General features: G+C 37.9%; 1 protein-coding gene across 5 annotated transcripts in view; it reads left to right on the top strand.

Annotated features, from left to right (window-relative positions):
* Positions 1–24,017, top strand: part of CADM1 (cell adhesion molecule 1) — a 222,268-nt gene that overhangs the window by 96,592 nt on the left and 101,659 nt on the right. For 4 of the 5 annotated variants that reach the window (XM_072426808.1, XM_072426806.1, XM_072426805.1 and 1 more), the window contains exon 2: positions 18,839–18,916. The exons of the other annotated variant lie outside the window; for it this stretch is intronic. In XM_072426808.1, coding sequence (XP_072282909.1) covers positions 18,839–18,916 — 78 coding nt within the window. The remainder of the gene's footprint in view (positions 1–18,838; positions 18,917–24,017) is intronic. 5 annotated transcript variants of the gene reach the window in all.

Raw genomic sequence — 24,017 nt, 5'->3', positions numbered from 1 at the left:
ACATCTTTTGGTACTGTGTTGTTTTTGCTACTCTTAGCCCATAATTATATCACTCTTTTGGCCAGAGGGCCCGTAAGGAAAAGTGATTAGGATGAATAGGACAGTGTGGCCCGAATGCCTGCCAAGGGGCCTTTTTTTGGTGCTTGTGAGAACGAGGCCTTTTTGCATCTTGTCCTTCACTCTCCCATGATTTGGTTACATTGTACCACTGGCAGCTGAAAGGCTTACAGACTATGAGCCCAGTGATTACCGGGTTTGAAAAGCTTTGTAAGCAGTAAAAAATGGACACTAATGAGTGAAATGCACATCTTTGGCTATAATGATTACCCTTTGCAATCTATTGAATGTTATTATATTACATACACAAAGGCTTAACGAAAGGTTAGGATATTCAGTTATTAGAGGGCCTTTGAAGAGATTTGAGCATATCTTTTTTGCCCTAATATTTGTTCCTATACTAAACTGTACAGTATTCTAATATAATCTTTTTTGTAATGAAAGATTTCTGCACCGTGGTAGAAATGGTGTCTACTGTATCATGCTGGTCTTGACACGGCGGCACCAGTTGTTTTTCCCTGATCAACTTGTTCCGTTTTGCTGCAGATAACATCACTGGGACCAACATGCAGCAGAGGAACGAGAGGATGACAGCATCCATCTGAGGCTTTTCACATGGATAGTTAGCTTTGTGACAGATTCTACTTAGCTTAGTATAATTTAGTATTCTCCATAGCATAATGCTTGCTATATAGTACCCATATTTGATCTTTGTAAGCTTCTGTTTTATGGTCAGTTCTAATACTTCAGATCTTTGCGTTGGATAGGTTTTTAGAACCTTTTGCTGAGTGCAAACCACTAAGTGCTGCCTTATACATCTGCTTGGCCTCATTAGCAGCTCACATCTGCATAGTGCTCCCATAAAAGATCCCTAAGGCAGGTAGGTAACGCAGTGGAACAGATAACAAAACTCTGAGCAGTATGGACAACTGAAACATTCTGAATTGTGCGTTTCTTTTTTAGATTTAGCAAATTAGCAAAAGTAGTGTAGTCTAATTTGGCTGCAAATAGTTTGCAGGTGACTCGGCAGAAGCCAGATTTTCCCATCATTTCTGCCTATCGTCATTACCAAATGCTAGCTAGTAACATCCACTTTTTGTGCCTAAAACAAACAAAAACTTTCTGGTATTGTTGTGACTGCTCCAGCTCACGCCTGGGGAAAATTGGCTAATTCTTACTGTGAAGGTTAAGGAAATCATCGACTCTGTATTACGTTCTACATCATTACTGAATTGGGAATTACTCAAAAGAGCAAATTGCAAATTTTTATTGAATTGCTAGGTTTGTGTTTCACTTTGAAATTACTGGAATGGAAAAATACAGTATGGTTTTCCTTGTCGCATTTACCATTGGCATCTGCATTCTCGTTATAGTTTATCCGGCTTATTTAATAAGGCAGTTCAAAGATGATGATGTGCCGAGTGCAGTAGCCCATAAAAACCAATCATATTTTAACATTCATCAGTCAGAACAATATAATATCTCTGCTCTGTACTACAGCACTTGCTATTTTGTGCTTTGTCTCCGGATACAGAAAAGCAACACCCACACAGCATCTGGCACACCTCTGTTATACTTTCATGGGGCTGAGGCTACAGTGGTGATTTTTTTACTATGAGAGACCAGAAAATTTCCAACCTCAAAATATCTCCGGTGTTATATTGCTAAGCGTTTTTTCTAAGAGATTCATTTTTCAATAATATTTTTAAATGCAGGATAACTCTGGTATTATTCTAAAATAACCAATTTTTATAAATGAATTGTCAACTTTTATTTACATTACATTACATTATTTGCAGGTTTTAATCATTGATATTTTCTTGAATGTATTATTTTATCTTGAAATCCAGCATTGTGTCGTCGTAGGAGATCGATCGCACAGTTACCACAGATCTCTTGTGCAGTAGCTCCCATTAAAACAATTGTAAGAAAAAGAAATTGATTGATCCCCTAGTTTGACCCTGCATACAATGTACCTTTTGCTTGGGTAAAAGTTATGTGTTCTAATCCAAACACCATTCTAGCCCCAGGATCAGGGTAGCTGTGTAACTAATTTGTACTGGACATACTCTTTTGTCTCTTTTGTACATTTTCTAGTGGTATGGTTCAAAATTTTCTTAACCATATAACACCAGTGTTCTCACCAACGCTTTTTAGCTGGCCGCACCACTCGGCACTTTTCAGTGGCTGGCCAGCGGTTTTTGGGTACTGAAACGTTGGAGCACATTACAGAGGCTGCCATCTGCCAATAGCTTCTTCCCACCGAGCTTAAGAAAAGTTTTGTGAAAATACTGTAACACCTTATATTAACTATAATGTTTAATGTCCATTTTTGTTAATGAGAGCTGTGCTTGAGTATTAGGTTACGGGTAATTTCGGCGAAATTTTGCAAGACCATCGGAAATCACTATAGGAGGATTCTCATGGCTTCATTCATAAATACAGCCGTGATACTCCTTCTCTCAGACTGCAACAGCAATCAGAGGAGCGGAGTTGCTCCGGTTCCCTGATTGCTCTTGCTGCCCTGTAGTATGTGTTCCTGGATAGAGTTTCTCTATCCAGGAACACAGGACTCCTGTGTTCTTGGATAAAGAAACTCTATCCAAGAACACATACAATTAGTAAAAGGCTGCAAGTGCAATCAGATTGGTCTTGCAGGTCCCAAAAATTCGGTCTCACCGGCCGAACTTACAAAGGCCTTTCTCGCCTACATGTTTGGTAAGCGATATTGGCCAAATTTGCCGTGAGTCTGAAAGTTAAAAAGTTACTCAAAAAATTTGCTTGCTCATCCCCATTACCCAATAAGTAGTATACCTGGCTTTGATCACAGTTTGTGCTTGTTAGGTCTTTAAATTCATGAAGCTGATACTGAGCATCTCCGTTGGTCGGAGCCTCTCATCACAAATGGAAATGTTTCCATTGGAAAATCTTTCAGGGACTTTGTCTGCTCCTTTCTTCTATATATCTACTTCCATTTTATACGAAGATCACCACAGTTGCTGACATTGTCCAGTGGTTTTCCTAATTATTTCGACCATAGGTTAATGCAGGATTTCTGCAGCAGCCTCTTTATGAATGCATGGTATTTGCAATAAACCAGTTTCCATCTATTTTCATAGCAAGGACGGTTTGAACCTCTGAACCCCAACATACACTGTCTACCTCTACATTTATATATCATATAATGATGCTTCAAGATTGACATTTGCTTGTTAGTAGGTAGAAGGAAAATGTTAGATGTGTTTTTTTTTTAGAACACACCATCTCTTATATAAGTAGGTAAAGGTTTTCCCCCTACCAAAATGATTAGCCTTTTGACCTCTGCTTGAAATGTTAGGTACAGCTTTCACCAATGAGGAGGCTGCTTGAGTGCGGAACAGGTTTTTGGCATGTATCTATTTGCAGAATTTGTTATAAGATCAGTAGGTGTTCTCAAATCTCAGAAACCCTCTAATAGTATGTTCGTAAAAAAGTACCTGCAGTTAATATGGGCTGTTCCTTTTTCACACACATTATAAGATAGGTGCCAACAAGGTGAAAACAGTATATTTTTACTGATTGGGAGTGTGGGTTGGTAATGGTGGTGGTGTCCGAGAACTACCAATATACTGACAAATCCTTTCTAATGTGTGATAGTTTGATTGTCAGCTCTGTTGGGTGAGCTGATCGCCTAAATCATTCAGTGTGCAGCCCACTGCATGAGACTGATTATCAACAGATGGCGTTTAGCCCTACGTACAAAACGAAGGGAGGGAGGAGGGAAGTTGTATCCTAACCTTGTCCATCTGTTTCTAAAATGAATATAGAATCCTCACCTGAGGAGCAAATGATGAAACTGCTCTTTACTTTGTTGTGTGATTTAACCCTGTTTGGTTCAACCAACCCAGTACTGTAAGGCATCCAAGGCATTGGACAGTGGTTATGTCTTTAGGCTAAGTTTACATGGACACAAAAGAGCAATTATTGTATGTGGTTTAATCCAAGTCCATTTTACTATGCTTACACTCTCCCAGATGGTATTGGGGCAGCACTGAAAGCCATTTAGATTAATGGTTTATTCTACCCTAACGCTACATACAAACATATGAAGCAGTACATGCAAGGGCCGACAAACACAGGAGAGAGTAGGGAGCCATTAGCCTTAATAAACACATTTCTATATGATGGTTTAGGGCCACTTGGCAGGCTTGAAAATGCATAGTGAGTGCTCTCTTCCAACATGTTACACCATAACACACATTATAACACTCATCATGACACACATTACAATGCCTGTTACCGCATTGCATGGTAATATACTGCAGATGTTTTATTGTGCACTGCAATTCCAAGTTAATTTCACCATAATGCACACCTAGAGCGCACTTCAAGTGAATTTTGTATATTTGGTTCATTAAAGTGCATTTCAATATGGATTCTTGTGTTCTATTATTTATAAGACCCTGTATAAACGAAACTTTACCAGTTTATCTGTCAACAATGTACTCTTGTCTGGTCGTGTTGTGGGGTAAAATACACATTGGTATCAGCCCTGCCTAATATCTTTTATTCTGCCAATTCCCTCCTGGATCTTTACAACATAAGGAGTAAGCATTTTGTATAGATAAAACATCATTGAGATAGGAGATGAGATCTATATAAATGCTTTGCATAGGAGAACAAAAAGGAGAAAAGAGGAAAAGAATCATTGTTAGTGCTTATATAATCTTTAACTGCACTCACAATAAGATTGTCTGTACCTTTACCTACATGTGGCACACATATGAATAAACAAATCCTTCACTGTAGTGAAAATGCTAACTTTCATCTATGAAATGTATGAACCCTCTACCATACACACGTCACAACCTGTGTTTCTTTGCCTTTGCTCCCTGTTGCTTTTTCAAGTGCACCTGTGGTTAGACTATGGAAATTCTATAAATATGGCCTCACCAAATAAATGTCCACGAGCCTGGCTGGTAGTGTAATAATCTGGGGTTGCTTTAGTTGGTCAGGTCTAGGTTCGGCAACGTTATGTGCCCAAAAATAAGGTTGGCTTAATACCTGAGTTTACTGAATGACCAGGTTTTTCCATCGTTGTATTTTTTCATCCCTGATAGCACAGGCATATTTCAAGATGTCAATGCCAGGATTCATCAGGTCCAAATTGTGACTTATTTTCACACATGGATTGGTCACCACAGAGTCCATACCCTATTGAGAATCATTGGGATGTGGTGGATAAGTCTTTACATAGTGCTCCAACACTCCCAATATCAATACAAGATGTTGATGAAATATTAATGCAACTGGATGGAATTACCTGTTGTGACCTTGCATAAGCCTAATAAAATGATACCATGGCAAATGTGTGCTGTAATCAAAGCTAAAGACTGCCCAACCTAATATTAGAGTTAGGCTCCTTTGCTCTTCTAATATCTAACTTAAACACAGATCAGGTACTGTGGAGCAAGATGAGCTTAGTTTGAACAAATTTGGCGAATCTGTTTTAAATTTTGAGAATGTATTACCCAATATTACCTGCAGCTACAAAGGTCAGTGAGGCCAGTTATTGCTTAAGAATGTTTTATGCCTAAATATTCATACCTGGGCCATGCCTATGTTACCCATATCCTTGTGTGCTCACATTCTGTCTATCATAGTCCCAGTAGACCATTACTGATTACATTTTAATTAAGTTGGATAATAATGCATTTTTGTGCATTAGAATGTATGGATAATGTTTCTGCAGCAGAATTAAAGGTTTCTCAGAAATTATATTCATAAGGCAGCTATTAGGATGGATAGCAATGGAATTAGGTAGACTTTACAGATTTCCTGCTGGATGCACATTTGTCACCATTTTCTATAATAAAACTCAGCATTGGCTATTCCAGAGCGATAATCACAATGTCATTTGACATATATTATTGATGTTACCCTTTACTATTCTGATCTTCTATGGGACTCGTCTAATATATCTGAACAGAACGCTTCATTAATTCTGATTGTTCAGTCCCATCTATGAAAGCCTAGAACTTTCATCCTTTACAGTGTTCTATCCAGGCCTTGTTTCTATCCACTGCGGCCATTGCTGTGCTATATTTTAGGGCTGTCTTCTTGCTGCCTCCTATATATCTCTGATTCTGTTGCAGTGAGAGGCTGCAGGTTTTATGCTGTTATTGAGTGACCCCCGTCTCAGAGACATTCCTCGTTATGAATAGTGAAGATTGCTTGTTAAGTGGAGAGAGGCGCTGGGCACATTTCATTCCGGCTCCTTTTGTGTTTTTCCTCTTGCTCGGTCTCTGCATGGACGCTGCCAGCCTCCCATTAACACTGGAGCCAAATGACTGTCAGCTGGATCCTCCACTTCCTATTTCTCTGCACATTTAATGAGTTTGTATTGTGCTGGACTCTGTGCTCAACCCTTTCCTATCCAGTCTTTGTGAAAACTGGCAACCTGGTGAATATCAAAGAGAGAGAGATAGACATGGAAAAAGGAGTATGTAGAATCCTCCCAGTGTCTAGATGAAGGTCTTGTATTTCTGTTCTGACTGTTCTTTTTCCTAACACTTACAGGTATATGTGTGATGTATTTAATATAGCAGAGCTGAAGAATGGGAGGGGATATCTGTAGAGATAAGAAATGTACAGTACCTTATGGCTACCAATCCCTACATCCTTATTAAATACAACTTTGACAAACATTAAGGATGATATATCAGGCTACCATCTCTTGGGGATTGTCAGAAACCTAGTGCAAGATTTTTTTCTATGTCTTTTGCAACTGGTATAGGTAAGCTAAAATATTTCATTATACATTATTAAACTGTGCCAGCCTTTGTGTGCTACAAGCTTGAAGACTGGATGCAGAGGGCATCATTAAGTTGAGATATGTTTTGCTTCCAAAGCTCTCTCACTGAAGGGGTTTGCTGGCAGGACAATAGGTGACAAATGGGACTTTAGTGTCAGGTGCAGTCTAAACACTGCAGCAAACCTCCTTATGGCAATATGAATGGTGATTTAAAGGCATCCCAAAATTCAAAGTTAAACTTTGGAATGCTTTTCTATTAAAGCCTACCTACTCGGTAATTTGTGTCCCTTATTAGGGAATTGCCTTCACCAGTCTATGCCAAGGTCAACCGTTTAGTATTCTGATCATTTGAGAGATTCTTACTATTAGGAGACCTGATTGCTGTACCTTCCTAGTATCTGTATGTTCTGTTCTGTTGGGGATTAAAAGAGCCTCAGATTTTAGTAAATTGCCTAAATATTGTGAATGTAGCACAGGTGTGATAGGATTAGTAGTTTACTGATTAGTTCACTTGTTGCCTTAATATTCTCTTGTTCATTAACATATTATTTAGGTAATTACTGGAGGTGTTTACTTAGCAAGTTTTATGTAACATAACAGATTTTAGAATAATTATTACCCAAGTCTCCTGACTGAAGGTTACAGAAGTTTATTTAATTCCTGAGATAATGTATTGTCTCCTGTATTGTACAGAAGGAAGTCAGCTGGCTTAAATATGATATCCTGTTTTTACAAGGCTACTGCTGTTTCAGATATATTGCGGTTAGAAGGATTACTCAAGATATACTAAAGCACAAAAGCAAGGAAATGTAGAAGGATGATAATAGTAGTCCTTGCTGTTCTAATTCCGACATACAAGTTGGCCACAGGTGCCTCCCTTCTATATCTTCTGTGATAGTGGATGCCCACTTAATCTACATCTGGTTGTGTATTATAAATTCTCTATTTCTTCACGAGCTGTCATACTTGTCACATGTTCTGCAGTGAAAGCACAGAGAGTCATTCAAATCGCCATTTATAATGCTTTTTTAAATTCTTCTCATTCCAGCTGGTGTCTATGTTGCTGAAGGCCACTGGCCTGTGCAGTGACAATATTATCTAGTGACATTCAGCCGTGGTTCTGTGCAGAGCTGATGACTTTTGAGTCTCCCGATGTCCTGACAAAGTGACCATTTGTTTTTGTCATAATGCTAATCCCATCATGCTTTGCTCAGAACCCATGTTTCTTATTGTAGTATAATAGATTCTTTTGGTCTTCCTTAGAGTTCCTGTTCTTTAGTAAGAACTCTGTAGGAGGCTGAACCAAGGAAGTTTCCTGCTGACAAATTGTGGAATCCTGGAGGGACTTTTTGTTTATATTATAATGTGGAAATGATACTTAAAGTCTTCAGCTGCGAATTGGAGAACAATGAACTGAAATTAATGAACAAGCCGGTCTTTGCAGCTTCTTGTCTCTAATGGAAAGTCTGTGTTTTATCAACACACCAGTTCTAGCCTCACGTATACTGAATGTTGTCTAGAGGGGATGAGGCTGGAAGCAATGGTGTGTCAGTTGGGACTATCCACCCTGCTAGGAGCCGAAGCATTGCATGTGTTTTTAGTTAACTGCTTTTGCTACTGTACTGTGATTCAGAAATACAATGGAGAGACATGTGGAAAAAAGGAACCACGAGGTGACTCTACCTATGGGATCAATCTCTTAAGTTTTATTATGTGTGCTGTCTGTATTCTTGACTGTGTTCACCCTAGTGTGCAGAGGGAACAAAATATTACAGCTAGGCATCAGCTCTGTAGAATTGTAGTAGAATTTCTTGCTCATGAACAAATATTCAGGCTTACATAGTGAACAAATGGAGGTTTTCTGGACATCTGTGATTTCCCTGGTGCTGGCTCTTGTATACTTCTGCAAGGTTTCCTGCCAGGGTAAAGTGCATGCTGCATTGTAGCCACTAGCTCATATCATTTCTGAGAACAAGGTAATATATCAAGTTCAATTAGGTGGTGTTTTTTGGCAGTTTATGTATTAATAGGGTACAGGTCTATGTGCGCTATTAATATGCTTCCCGAGATACATTCATGATTTATAAAAGAACAAAAGGCCTATAAAAAGCACCTATGAGTTGATGTGCTACGTCGAAAAAAAATGAAATATATGATACTTTCTTATACAGTACCAATGCAGCACAGATACTTTATAATAAGAAATGTCATCTGTTCCATGGCTTGATGGTTGTCAAGCTAAATGTTACACTGAGTGTGGCCGTACTGCTTGCAAGGAGGGAAGGTGCTCTCAAAAGATTATCACTACCTATCTCAGAATGTCTTTCTCCTTTATTTTAAATGAAAAAAAGAGTAGGCAGAGCTTCTATTTCCTTACAATGCAAACAAAGTATTTTAAAGAATCTACCAGGACAGAAACATGGAAGCTTTTTTTGTTTTAAAGTGCAACCCCCAACCTACTCAACTTTCTCTTTACTTCACTACCTAGACCAGACCCTCTCAACCAACCATAGGGTTCCTCCAGAGTTTTTCAAAGGTTAATAGAGTTGTGGATGACTTTTCTCCTATCTGATGACACCTGCAAAGTTTTAGGTCCCACACAAGTCGGCAGGGCCAAAGCATGCCTAGGATTTTCTATTTTTCTTGTCCATAAGGATTTAATTAGTTAGAGGGACATTTTTCACACTGATCTTCAATGTTTTTTAGCATGGTTTCCCTAAGACCTGAACAGTTTTTTTTAAGGGTCCCTCTGTAGTATAATGTGGTTGAGAAAGGCTTACCTAGAGAGTCCCTGACCTGGAACAATATGGAGTAAAAAAAAAAAAAGTGGGACTACATGTCTTCTTTTTTGGGTCTGTAGCTTAATAAAGATATTGTATTTTTTTATGTTTACAAGATGTTGATTTAATGTAAGTAATCTTATCAGTGTTGCTACTTCTCACGATACGTCTATGATTTGGCTGACTTGTTGAAAGCATTGCATGACCTATATGTCTGAAAACATATCTTAACACTTATGTGTGGTCTGTATGATTTCAGTAGCCATTCTTCTCTTCTTCTAGTGGCTAGTCAAAAAGTATCTATATTAAATATATTCCCAGAAATATGGAGGAGTAAGCATAAAAATGTGAAAACTACATAAAGAAATGGCTTTAGGCTGAGCACTGTAGTAATAAACTAAATGAAAATACACCATGGTTTGGTGAAGCAGATATAAATCCAACAACCCTAAGGCACCCAGAGAAACAAGTCAGCAATGCCAGCTTCCATATTTTTATCTTGGCTGATTCCTATATTAATAGTATTAATTATATCCAGACAGAATCATGTAAAGGGTGCAACCCACACCCCTAAATTATTTATAAAATGTATCATCGTCATGAATAGTCCTAACATATAACTTACAGTCTAACACCTAAATGGTGGCTTAGTCACACAGTTTGCAGTTTAGAATACAGCTAGATGAAAAAAAGAAGAACTGTAAAATACTTTGTGACTAGGAGTGTGATTTTACAGTGCTGGAGTCCTGAATTCAGATTCCACCACAAACACTGTATGCATGGAATTCCTTGTTCATTCATGTGGATTTTGTAGTACTCTTTGATCCTTCTAGTATTCAAAATTCAATGCAGATGCCATATCTAAGAACAAGAAAGGTTTTACGTATTACATTTTTTGTTTTGGTTTTAGATGCACTTAAGTTGGAAGTCATATATGCAAAAGTGGAAAATCAAACCCAGAAAATCACATTCTTGAATTCTTTCCTTTCGAATTCTTATCACTAGGATGTTTTATAATAATTTACCTTCCATGCAACTTAATTGAGTACATTACAGTAATACAGGAAGCCATACCATGAGTTATATTATTTTTAGAAGATCCCTACAGATATATTTATATATCATCCTGGGGGAACAGTTTACAGGATTGCAAGTTGCATACACTGCACAAAAATGGGGTTTGGCTAAATTGTGTAAGAAAAAAAAAAAAGTGTGTTTAAATAAAAGAGCAAACCATAAATTCTATTCAGTTTGTTTACCAAAAGAAATAGTCCAAAGATGAATATTTACAGCATTTAGAAACGTTTCCAAAACGTCAAAAAAAAACTTTTACAGTATTTACTTTTTTGAACATATCCGCATAAATCCCAACTGTCCTGTTTTGGAGAGAGCTACAGGTCCTGACCTCCTCAACTCTCACTTTGCTTTGTGTGAATAAATAATACAAACTGGATATACAAAAGTGAACAGATCATTGGTGTCACTTAAATCTAAGAGGCAAAAATTGCGCATTGCTCAAGGAACTCCTAGCAACTTTTTGTAGGAACCCTGGTTTAACCAATCACTGTTTACATAATCTTTTTGTATGCTCTGGAAAATGGGAGTGTTGCAGGGGTTTGTTTTTTCCTATAAACTTTGATTTAAAAGTCTCATGCCATATCTCATTGGTGGTATGTCACTGTCATGCAAAAAATGGAATGTGTGTTAAGAAAGAGGGCTTGTCTCTAGAGAATTTAAGGAAGCATCTGACATTTGTACATCATATAGGGTGACTTCATGGATTTTAGAATGAATTGATATGGCTGAAGTCAATAACTGGCTGTTTGCTTACTGAAAAGAAAAAAAGTCAATCTACTAGTTTGGTATGGAGGAGGGTAAAAGGGACTTTTATTAAGGGAGGGGCATATTAAGGGAGGGGTTAATTACTGTTTTTAGCAGGTGAAGGAATATTTGCATCATGCTGAGTTGTTTGATCAGCGGCCCTTCTAGGGCAAGAGCTGGCTTTGTGAATAACAAAGAGAGGACACATTGTAAACTGCCTGTGGCTGTGCTGCACCATAGTACTGGAGGAATGTGCTGCTTCACATTAATGTCACTGATCCAGTCACATTTGGCATGTACAGGCTCTGCAGTTTTGGAGAAATGTTTCTTGATCAGTGACCTAACACAATTACACTACCTGGCCTGTGAGATTTGGGCCTGGCTGTGGCAGTGTGTACATCAGACGACCAGAGGTGAACTTACACATCACATTTTTTTTCTGCATTCATACATCTCATTACGTGCTTTTACAAGCCACACATTACTGGTCATTTTATATATCTTCAAGTCATTCTGGAAAATTTGATACTGCAAGGCCGGACAGGGAATTTACTGTAGATGATTAGTATCCTAATGGTATTATTCCATATCTGGCAAACATTATTTTTTATTGCACAGGGAAATCAGCTGTGTAAATTGTTTTATGTATTTTGTCCCTTAAACATATTGTTGTGCCCCTACTTTGTGTGTTAGACCTAAATTTGCACAGCTACAAATATTTCAGATCTTTTCCAGAGACAACCTTTTGCCAAACCAATGTTGGTACCACTATCCCCTTCCGGTTACTTAACTAGTGCTATATATTATAAAAGTGGTGCTTACAATACTTCCACAAATTGTTTCTTTTTATTTTGAGATATCACTTAAGAGGTAATTAGTTTACACACTGTATTACAATATAATAGAAACCACTGGTCCATAAACATTGTTCACTAATGTGCCAATTTTTGTAGTGATTATCTTATGCTGAACAAGCTTTTAAAGGCAAAGCCTCTGAGCTAATTCTTCTGGCTTTGGGGAGTGTGTTCTTGTATTCTGCTGATTGTTCAGCATCGTTTGACATTTACAGCCTTCCAGTTGCATTTTTTTTAGTGATTCCTTTTCTGACAACCTATTGTCTTTGAAGAGAACAAACAATGCCAAAACATCAAACTCTCCCCCAAATACAGACTTCTATAAAGACACCCCATGGTTCTTGATGACAAGTTTATTGTAAAATTCATTCTTCTGTGTTTTTCTTCTTTGCTCTTCCTATTGTTATAGGAAAATTATAGACAGAAAATAACCTCATCCCCAATCTGGCTAAGCAATTTATTACTCCAATAAATTAACTAATTGACCAATCAGCATAAATTTATTAACCAACTAATTATCTATAAAACCAATGTAATATTTAAAAGTTTTTTTTCTACATGATGGGATTATTTTAATGTGTGCATCATATCTGCATTGTCTAAATTAGAATGCAGCTCAAGGATGGGGTTGGACGTGTGCAATTTGTTTGAGGAAGGATATGTGTTACAGCCCAACCTTCTCACTAATACATATTTTTGTTCTGGTCTCCTAAGAAATGGGTAAGGGATATATGCGTGTCCAGCTTTTAAGAGAAAGTAAGCGTTACAGGCAAAAAAAAAAAAAAAAACATCTGTGCAACTTTTGTTAACAACTATTCTCCACTATTCTTCACCATGATTGGGGATCACTTTATTGGTAACCATACAGATTTGTTTCTTATTCTCGCTTCCATTACGGCACTTAGTACTTTTTATGGTGCACTCACCTTGACTAAACTCATCAAAAGTTTATATCAAAACAAGCTTTTTTGGTGATCATGTGGTGGTTATTTTGTGATCAGAAGTTGTAGTAAATGGTTCCTGGTCCATCCTGAAACAGAAAGTGCTAATCTATAAAGAGTTTGTTTTTTTTATACAAAGGGGATAAATATCTGTGCCAGGATAGTTACAGATGGGGTTCCTGTGGTTCTGGCCGCCCCCTCTAAGACTGCAGTATATGACACTTTTAACCTGAGAGTTCAAGCAAAGATGTTCTAGACCAGGTAGCCTTGGCCCAAATTCACAACCATACAAATGTAATGTCATCAGTATGGTAATGTGCAACATATTTATGTTCTGTTTCTTCTGAATAAGTTTTTCATTTTGGCCCTCTGTGTATTTCAGTTTGACACCCCTGTTGAACCACTTGATTTGTTCAGGTTCTTTTACAGTGCACCCTATCTAGTCTTTTACTGACTTCTAGGGAAAGCTTTCATCTGTACTGTGATCCGACATCTGATGGGAGTTGATTTTCATGGTGATATGCTCTAATCGTTTCACTTGTAAGTGCATTCATTTATATTTTATATACTGAAGGGTGTTTAAGCTGCACTGTCTGAATCTTTGTTTTGCAGTATACATGGTTATACAGTATTCAGTATACAGTATCAAAAAGTGGTACAGGTGTGGTTTTGTGTCACAATCTCTTCTACACCGGCCCTAATAATAGGACAATAATAGGAGAAGCTTTTCATGTGCCCCTTTTACTTTGTCATGTGATATAATAATTTCCCTTTCAAGTACCTTTCACTAAAAAGTCATTTAAATACTCGCAATTTTTCATGTTCAATAAACTTTTTGTTTCTAAGTTGCATCATGCTTTTGAACTTTATAGAAAATAGGGATAATCCAGGAATTAAATGACTTCTAGTACAGCCTCATCCTCCTCAAAGCCCTTTTATCTTTTTCTTTAGGTGTCTAACTATGTACTACTCCCCAAACCACTTTTCATGTAGGAGGAGAAACATAGGGTGTCCTATGAGTGACGTGTCTGGTATGGCTATTGGCATCACATTTATTGGCATCAGCATTCTTAAGGTTTTGAATATGTACACATTAAAGACTTAGTATTGGGCATTAGGGCATTAGTTTTGATTGTACATTGAATGGAGCAAGGGGGCAGAGTAAAAAAATAGAACATATAAATTCAGCAGTTGATATTAACAATAAGGCAGAAACCAAGACCAAATAAAGTCTGTCTGCCACTATTCTAGGTAGTCGCGCCATGTGTTTTGATTGTTCCATCTCTTCTTTCTTCCTAATTGAGCTGTGAGCAAGTCTGCAGGGAGGGAGTATATAGAAATCCGAATCATGGCCAGTACATACATAATAAAGGGGCAGCATGATGCATGCTCATGATTGTATCATTATGTATTTTAACAAGTAAGATGTTGGCATAACAAATCCATATGGTTTAGCTAAGGCACATTAGGACCGTATCATATAGAACCACATCACAGGCTGTTATCACACGGCATATTACTATCGAAGATCTGCAGCATGGTTGTGTAGTATCAGGAGCTGTGATGACTTGACAAGATTAGGCATGTTAATTGTACCCCATGAAGTCTAATTATCAGTTTGTTTATTTAGTTAGTTTTGCAGAAACCTCTTAACAAGCCCCAGTGTAACATTTATCACTACTGTTGTGCACCTGGGCTTAAAATGTTTTCAGTATCTGGGATGAGTGAAATCTCGTAAGATGCCTGCTGCGGAGTGCCATCAGTAAGTCATTTGTAAAATGTTTTTTTTTTTAATCATTGGGATACAAATTTTTGTGTAAACATTCTGCATTTCTTGGTATATTATATACTAATAACTAATAAAGACATACCAAGTATTGTTGCTGTCCAAAAATACTGTTGGACTGTGTGTAGTCTAGATTGGTTCTTTCATCATTGCAATTGTATTTGATCCTGGGATATGTTAGAGCTCTAAGATGAGATTTTCATGCATCTCACTCTTTGGCAATTTTATAAATTTACTTTAGGCATTTTATCTATTTGTAAATAGTTCCTTGTGTAGACATCCAACATCTGCCATTTTGTATGTGACCCCAGCAATCTTAGAACTGTCACAGTGAGGTGCTATAGCTGTCATTCTCAACCAGGGTTCCTTTAGCTTTGGGTGACTGACCTCCCATGTGATGGTGACTTTAATGCCTTTTGGCAATGTCAGTAGGATGACACCAATGCTCCTTTTGGCCATCATTCTTTCCACTGGCCACCAATGTAAAGTGGGAGGGGGGTTATATCAGTTATTTTATGGGTTCCTCAGGGGTAAAAAGGTTGATAAAGGTGCTGGGTCCACACTAGGGAGTAACTAGACTCCCAGAAGATGAAACAGTTGTTGCTAGAGCAGTGGTCCCCAACCTTTCTGATTAGGGCCCGGTATATGTACAGCTTGTACTTGTCGACACACTAGCTGAGAATATCAGAGAAGTGTAAGCCTTACATACATTGGTCTGCCATTCTCAGCAGCTCCTGTGTAAGCAGTGTGAGGAGAGCCGCCTGCACTCCCGCTGGTTGCGCTCCTGCTGTCACTAGCTTTATAGCAGTTAAAGGAGGGCCACGGGCGTTACTGCTGCCAGTGCTTCTTCCTCCTGTCATTTGTTGCCCCCAACTCACCAGCCACAGACCACTGTGCTAGAGAACAGACTCGAAGGCAAATTTCAAGTGAATTTGAAATTGAATAGAAAAAATGCAAAAGTAAACATTTGAGTTCTGTTCTTTTGTAATATGATTCTGTGATTTTACCTGTAGCCTTTTTAAGTTGTTGTATATACATATGTTTGGTTGAAAAAAAAAAGAACTTAAATACTTTTTTAAGTATTGCATGTATGTCTATAACCTGCCCTGTTTAACCAAATGCTGAATTGTTGTGGGAAAAGTCACTTTTGTATCCACTTAGGTGTTCAGCCAGGATGCTGACTGCAGTTTGTCATTTATCCAAAGTAGATGTGCCCTCTAGTGGTAACACTTTTTGTTGTATATCAGTCAGTATCAGAATCAGAAAAAAATTGACACAATAACTGGACAAAAATACAAATGCCATGTTGAAGGATTTGATAGAAATGGTATAACCAACTCATGTCTGCTGTTTTAAAGTCATTTTGTAGCATATCATCACAAACAATATAAAAAAAAGAATAAAATAGTTTTTACAAAAATGTTTTTATACCCAGAGCAAACAAAGATTTCAACATTACAACAAGCTGACCTGGGAAATGGCTTTTTGTTCAGTCTTACCATTTGATATGAATTTTGGCTACAGATAATCCATCTCTTGCATGCTTGTTGGGTTCTCCAATTCCACTTGATCCTAAACTTTGCTTATGTGGCTTTGTGGGAAACAAAACTTTTAATAAACCTTTTCCTGTCGGAAGCCTGAATGCTTCTTGCTTATTAATGGATCTCACTTTCAGTAGGACTCACTGGATGATGTCTACAAATTAGTGTTTTATTATTCTTTTTTTTCATGCTTCTGCTTTTTTTGGTCAGTAGACATACCCTGTCTTCCCTTTTTATTGAACTGCTGGTGACATATGTAAAGTTCAATTGAAACTTTAGACAAATGGGCAAATGAGATTTGAAATACAGATTATTGGTTCAGTTAGTCATGTGATTTCTACATAGCACAACTCGGAAGATCTCTGGGGGAGCTCCTCTGTTTTCCATTTTAGCTCTATGGGTACCCATGTCATCGCCTTTCTGGTCATTGCATGGATTTATTGTCCAACGAGTAGCCTATAGACAACAAAGGAATTACACAATGTTTGGCTGTAGCTTCTCATTTATTTCTCTTATGTATATTTTATTTATAATAATACTTTTGCATTAAGATAAAACATTATATACAATAGTGGTACTTCATTTAGCTGATTATCTGGTAGGTTTATACACCTGATATGTATTCATCTGTTCAGTATATGCTTTCTGCTACTTTTTAATTGCAGATTACCTTGGAATAAAAAGTCTATTCTGTGCAGAATGGTATAGCATTATAATTTGGGCAAATATAATTTCAGTTTATTTCCCTGAATGTGTGTATACCAATTTTCTGCAGAACTGTGCTGTCTTTTCTTTTGTTTGCAGTATTCATATCAGATGAGAAATCACACCTGCCCGGCATACCTACACACTATTAAACAAGTCCTGCTGCCAATAGCTTGTGCCCCGGTGCCAGCTCCTTTGCTTGGCAGGTCAGCGTGCGTAGTATTTAATCTCCTGGCTGGGAATACGAGAGCAATGTGTTCCCACCAGCGTCTCTGTACACCAGCATTCTGATATCCAGGCTGGGCAGCCAGTTTACTTTACTAATTAGGATGATTCCAGCAGTAACAGGAGTTATTAGCACAGCAAATCGTATATGTAATATGTAACATCAACGTTTCAGGAACGACCGTGCCATTACCCTCTCACCGCACTCTGTATACAACCCGTTAGGGAACACAGGGGAGTAATGAAAGAACAGATGGGGAGCTGGAGATAGGAAATGGCCGCAGGCAGGAGGGAGGCTGTAAAATTAAAAAATGTAGATGACACTGTACATTGACCACTGAGGTAAGGATATGGCGTGGGAGAAAAAGAAAGGAGAGAGATGGTATGAACAAGAGCAAATATATGAGGTTTGGTTATAGAAGAAAAAAATATAAAGTCTATATGAAAGCAAAATCACCTAAAATTTTTGAAAGGTTTATATCTGAAAATTCAAAGCCAATTTTAATCTTTTTAAATCTGCATATTTTATTAAATAAATATTTGGAAATGTTGCCATAAAAGTGTTTATTTAGACTCTTTCTTTTATAGGGTTGGAATGTTCTGTCCCAGTTTCTTATTTTTTCTCTTGGCTTGTCATACACCTCCTATGGACACTACAAGTGGTCATTTAAAGACATATAACACATTCATCGTCCACCATTGTCACCATAAGAAATGAAACCACAACTGGAGTACAATGCATGAAGACAAAAGTGGTTGCAAAGAGGCTACATTAAATTTGAGAAAGGGAGATAAAAGCAGAAAAAAATGGTTTTAGTCATTTTGCCAATTCAAATTCCGGAATTGTGGAATGAAAAGCTATTCATATATTTCATTTTCATAAGAAGAACTGTTTGCATTACATGCCCATCAGTTACAATCATGAGATTTTACAGATGCGTCTTATAAATACAGAGCCATTTAGGACCATCACAGTAAAAAAAAAAAAAAAAAAAAATGCAGACATTTTTATTTATATCGGCACAAACATAAAGCTTCTAGCCTGCTCTGTATGTGGGTTTAATTAGCTACTGCTGCTTCCAGCGAAAAACATGAAAGGTAACTTGAAGAACATTAGGACAATAGGGCACAGTGAGGGGTGAGTAATTGTGTCTGATTGCAGGGTTATGGAGCTATTTACCTCAATACACAACAGGTTGATGATGAATATGTGAGTCGGCTTTGCAGAAATGTCTCTGTGACTGAAACTGTGTGTGGCACGATGGCGGGAGGAGACCAGAAGGTATGCTGTGTACACATCTGCAGATAGTTTACCGTCTATCTTGTCTCTGTCAGGGAGAAGTTCCAGTCTGCATGGGTCCTCAGAAAACTTTGCCTTACCTGATTCTTTCTATGAGCAACTCCAAAGCTCTGGTATGTGACCCTGTGTGTATAGACGTTGTATTGTGTATGTAAAGTCCCTGTTATTGGACCCCTTGACTTTCCAGGAAAGGTGATCCATTTCGCCATTGGTGTCCATCCATAACCCATTAGATGCATCATATCTAGTACGATGCATGGCTTTACCCATCCGCCATATTGAATATGTTTTCATCAGTGCTGCCATTCATTGCTGCTTTTTTACATTTTCATTACAATGTGTATTTGACCACAGTGGGAGCTGTACATTAAAGAGCTGTCATTTGTGTCGTATTTTCTTGTAATCTTGTAACCGAAAACGTCTTCTGACTTTTTCCCTTCACAGTAGTTGAACTTAAATGATGCGTACAATCTAACAAAAATGTATTTCATGTGTTATAATAGTAAATTTGCAAAACTGTATTTACTAAAATGTTCACTTTTCAGGCATGGGCGTTCTAATCGAATTTGATTTGTAATTGACTGTTGTGGTAATTATACAATTTCTAGTTGAATAGTTGTGAGGAAGGGTTTCATTGCCAACTGCCTTCTGAAAATACCCACCGGCCTGGTTGTTGGGTTGACTCATTGTCAACCAACTCGTTTCTGTTTCCCAACATTGCTGCAAATTGTGGAAAATATTCAACATCTGGAACTGATATGACCATCAAGGCCTTTACATTTTAGTCTGGGCCATATGCTGAGATAATATCAAGATAACACATTGCACAGACTGGGTTATTCCATTACACTACAAAATGTTTGTTAGTTTTATAATACAAGATTCTAGGAGAGGTGAGCTAGAGCAGTGCTGACAGCAGCTGGCTTTTTTTTTTTTTACTAAGCATACACATTGTACCCTTTTCTAATCAAATTTAAATGATGTGCTAAATCACCTGCTGAAATAAAAAGGCATTCATTTAGGGTGGCATTTAATCTTTTACCTTAACTAGCAGAACATACCTAGTCATTACTCACTGTGAGGCTATAATTGAAGAGGTAAAAAAAATGTTTACCATAAAAACATTTGCCTGTTCTGTGAAAAAAGGCCACAGTAATCCAACGATGATCCAGTTCTGTGAGGTTTGTATTTGTAAGCATGATGGTCTGAAAATGGGGGGCTGGTGTCCCTAGGCACTGTTTCTGAACTCGGGCTGACATGGTCATACCCCTGGAGATAAGAAATGTCATTCTGCAACCTGTGTTTAATGGATCTGCTGCAGTGTTTAGTGCAGCAAAAAGTGCCATTGCTGCAGAAGAACAGGAATTTTCTGATTTTTGCTTGGGGGGCAGTTGAATTCACCTGCTTTACTATACACCTGCCTGAATATTATGGGTTTTCTAAAAAGAGCATACAGTACAAGTTATTTCTCTTTAGGGATGGCTCTTTTTGATTAAAAGTTTGGATTGACACAGAGAAGAATGATCCACAGTTCAATTCAAGTTCGTTCATGCACGTGTATGAATCTCTGCTTGAACTATTGAAATGTGTAAACAGGCTTACCACAGGCTGAAAATAACCCTAAACTGGCTGGATACTGGATTTTCAGCTTACTAAACACTAACAAAAACATACAAAATCCTTATACGTTCGCATTAAATTATGTTTGACTCTCCGTGTTTACATTATATATGAATAGTCAGACTTCCATGTGTCTATAAAATGGAGTCAGAGCAAATAGGGAATTTCTAGTTAAGTTGAAATCTCCTTTAATAAGCCATTGCATAAAGCAGTGATGTATACCAGGTTAGAACAGTCAGAACAATGAAAGATGGTGAAATATTCCGATGATTTGTTCTGAGGTTTCTGTACTGCTGCATTGCATTTTCCTTATCAAACCAGGATCTTTTGTTTTTTTTTGCCTGAGGCCTGTAAAAGTCACATTATGCTTTGCTTTACATAGGTATACTAAACAGGGAGTTTATTTTATATTTCTTGCTTTAGAACAGCCAGTGTAAAGACACAATAAAATGAATAAAGCATTACTTCTTATGGTCATATCTGCCTAGCAATATACACTGCTCAGACAGAAAATAGAAATCCCCAGGCCTGTCGGGGGCAGTATTATGACTGGAGTTGGTTTATTTGTTGAGGTTCTGCAATGCTATATGCTCAAAAAAATATATTCAGCTGATGACCTGAAAATGTTGATTGGCTAGGTTTTTCCATGTAGGGGTTCTTTTTTCCCTGGTGGCACAAACATATTCCAAGATGACAATGCCAGGATTCATGGGGCTCAGATTTGTGAAAGAATGGTTCAGGGAGCATGAGTTATCCCAGAGTCCAGACCTTAAAGCGGAACTAAACTAAAAACAAAAAATTCACTACTGACCTTTAATTCCGCAGATCCCTCGATGGTGCTGGTCCTTCTTTTGATCCGGTCCCGCGTCATCCTGGGATTCCTCTTTGTCCCGACGCAGCCATCTTCTGCCATCTCATCCGGTCTTTTTGCTGCGTCAACCAATCTCGACTGCGCAGGTGCGAGATCGGGTGACGTAGCCATTGTGAAAGAAAAAAAAAGGCATGTGCAGCCAAAGCTCCCGCGATGCATGACTTGAGAAGCCCGGGAGGCTCTGCGCTCTCATTAAGCCGCGGGCAGTAGTATTTAATATGGCAACGCTAATATTACTACTGTGTAATATACAGCAGTAGGATGTGTCTACAAATATGACCTTTTATTGGTAAACATCAGATCTTGAGCCAGTTAGGTCTCGTTCAGTTGCATAGGTTAAGAAGATAACATTGGTCTGGAGGAATTATTACCTCTGTCCCTTGTTCTCCAGTGATCAGATCAATGTAACTTTGTCACAATGTTCAAGGCAGCAGAATGGGCTTATCTTTGCCCGTAATTTGTAAAGACAGCCAAGAACTTCACAAGTGCTGGAATATACACTACTATGTTCTATCTAAAGCAACAACAGCAAAAGTAGATATTGACCTGGATGCTGTCTGATCAAAGCTTGTTCTGCTCTTGAACAAAATGCAGAATGCATTGCCAAAGCTATGGTATACTTGAAAAAAAATAATATTCTGTACTTGTCATAAAAAAAAAATATATCTGATGATCGGTCCACTTTAAATATCAGATCTCTGGTAGATATAAGCCATACCTTTGCTACAGTTCCTGCCTCTAACTGGGCTTCTGTATAAAACTGCAGAATGTCTAAATCCCTGCTTACTGCTTATTGAGGCCTACTCAGCATTCTCCTGGTGTTCGGTGTAAATTCTCTCTAACAAGATTCCAGCTCTAACAAGCTCACTTCATTAATTTTTACAGTTTATTAAAAACATAAAGTAGAGTTGCTGCCGGCTGTGCGGCATCCTGAAGTCCTGCAACAACTGTACAGTAACCACACAGAGGCAATTTGTTAAGAAATAACTATAATATTTGTCAGGGCTGTGGCATCAGTGTAATGTATCAAGTATTCTGTGAATAGAAATATGCAACCCTAAACATGTTTTATAAGAGGTAGTTTACTAAAATCACAAACATGTAGCAACAGAGGTGCTGAAGTCTTTCTTTTGTTTGATGAACCGCCTTCTAGGAACACAACTTAATAGATGCTAAGCAGATGCTGCTGGCTAGGCACCAATATTAGAAACAAAGCAACCCATAAGACATTTACTTGTACTTGTATAATACTATATTGTGTAGTGTTGTTGTTTGGCTGCTTTTATTTTATTGTGTTCTGAATTTTGTCAGGCTGACATATTAACATTGGAGGCCATAGAGATCAATCACAGTTATTGTTTGTATGTTTCAAAAAATAATGGGGAATCCTTTATGGTTGGCATGGGCAGCTTCCCTGATTTTGTTATATTTTAATATTCTCCATTTATTTGGCCGCTCGCCAGCCCAGCCTTTTGGTTTATTTAGCCTGATGTACACTTGTGTACAATAGAGATGTGATAAGCTGAGCTATTGCCCACAGCATTTAGTAAGATTCCAGCAGTAATTTTTAGCACAAAAAAAATTGGAAGTCGTTTGTTTAGATGTTATTCAGCCATATCAAAGGGCAAACATAATTTAGGATTAGGTATGACATTTTTTAGCTATGGTCATTGAATAAATAAATGCCAGGTCTACGCAACTTTGGATTGGCATGGCTATGTTGGACTACCTAGTGGATGTCTTTTTTTGAAAATTCCATTTAAGTAACTTACCATCCCCCTTGATGTAGATTGCCTGGTAAAATACCATTCTTTGTGATTCCATGATCTGTACTGTGTGGCCCTACATGGGGTCCTTCATAAGTCCACACTGCAAAGCAATTCCTTTGCAAAATGAATTGTACTGACCAGCTCATTTTCTTACTTTGCACACTTCACAGCCATTTCTCATCTTATGGATGAGCCATAAACATGGCAGCCTCCAGCTATCCAGAAAAGTATGGCTTATACATAGAAATAAATGTTCCTGCAATATTTCTTTTGCTAGGCTATGCAACACAATACAGGGATGTATTCATTAATCATTACCGTGCATCATGAGTGCTTTGAGGAAGGTAGGCATTATACCATGTTTGCCACACTTAGGATGGAAAGGTATTAAGGTGTATGTAAATATAAAGTTGTCCTTTAATGCCCAACTAAACCCTCAAGGCAAGTTCTAATAACAATAAGGTTGAATGGATATGTAGTGTATAGCAGAAAAGCAGTAGACAGGATATTTTTTTTCATGGACCAAATGCATTTGACCATCAGATATGACCGTGACACAAAAAAGTAAGAAGAACAATAGATGCCAGACTACATTTTCCAGCATCCCTGAATCACAGTAGAAACCATGTGTCTACATGAGGTTGGCCAGGACAGGAAATAGACGATGGGCATTAATCATTTTTTATTATTGCAATAGTCCTCAATGTTGTGTATTGTGTGCTGTCAGTCGTTTGTAAAAGGGCCCTAAACCTATAGACATATTGCCAAAGGTTTTCTCTTGCAATTTTCCTTTTGTAGACCGCACTTTACACCAAGTAGTGGACCCATTTCATTTTATAACTCTTTGCTCTTTTTAACCTTTTCTACTACTTTCTAACAGAAAGACTTAATAGCTTGCAGCACATATCTCTTAGTTACACTTTGGAAAGACGGTTATGTATCTGCAAGATTTAG

Source organism: Pyxicephalus adspersus, chromosome 11, assembly GCF_032062135.1.
Source record: "Pyxicephalus adspersus chromosome 11, UCB_Pads_2.0, whole genome shotgun sequence".
Taxonomy (NCBI): domain Eukaryota; kingdom Metazoa; phylum Chordata; class Amphibia; order Anura; family Pyxicephalidae; genus Pyxicephalus; species Pyxicephalus adspersus.
This window is presented reverse-complemented; position numbering and strand designations above follow the sequence as displayed.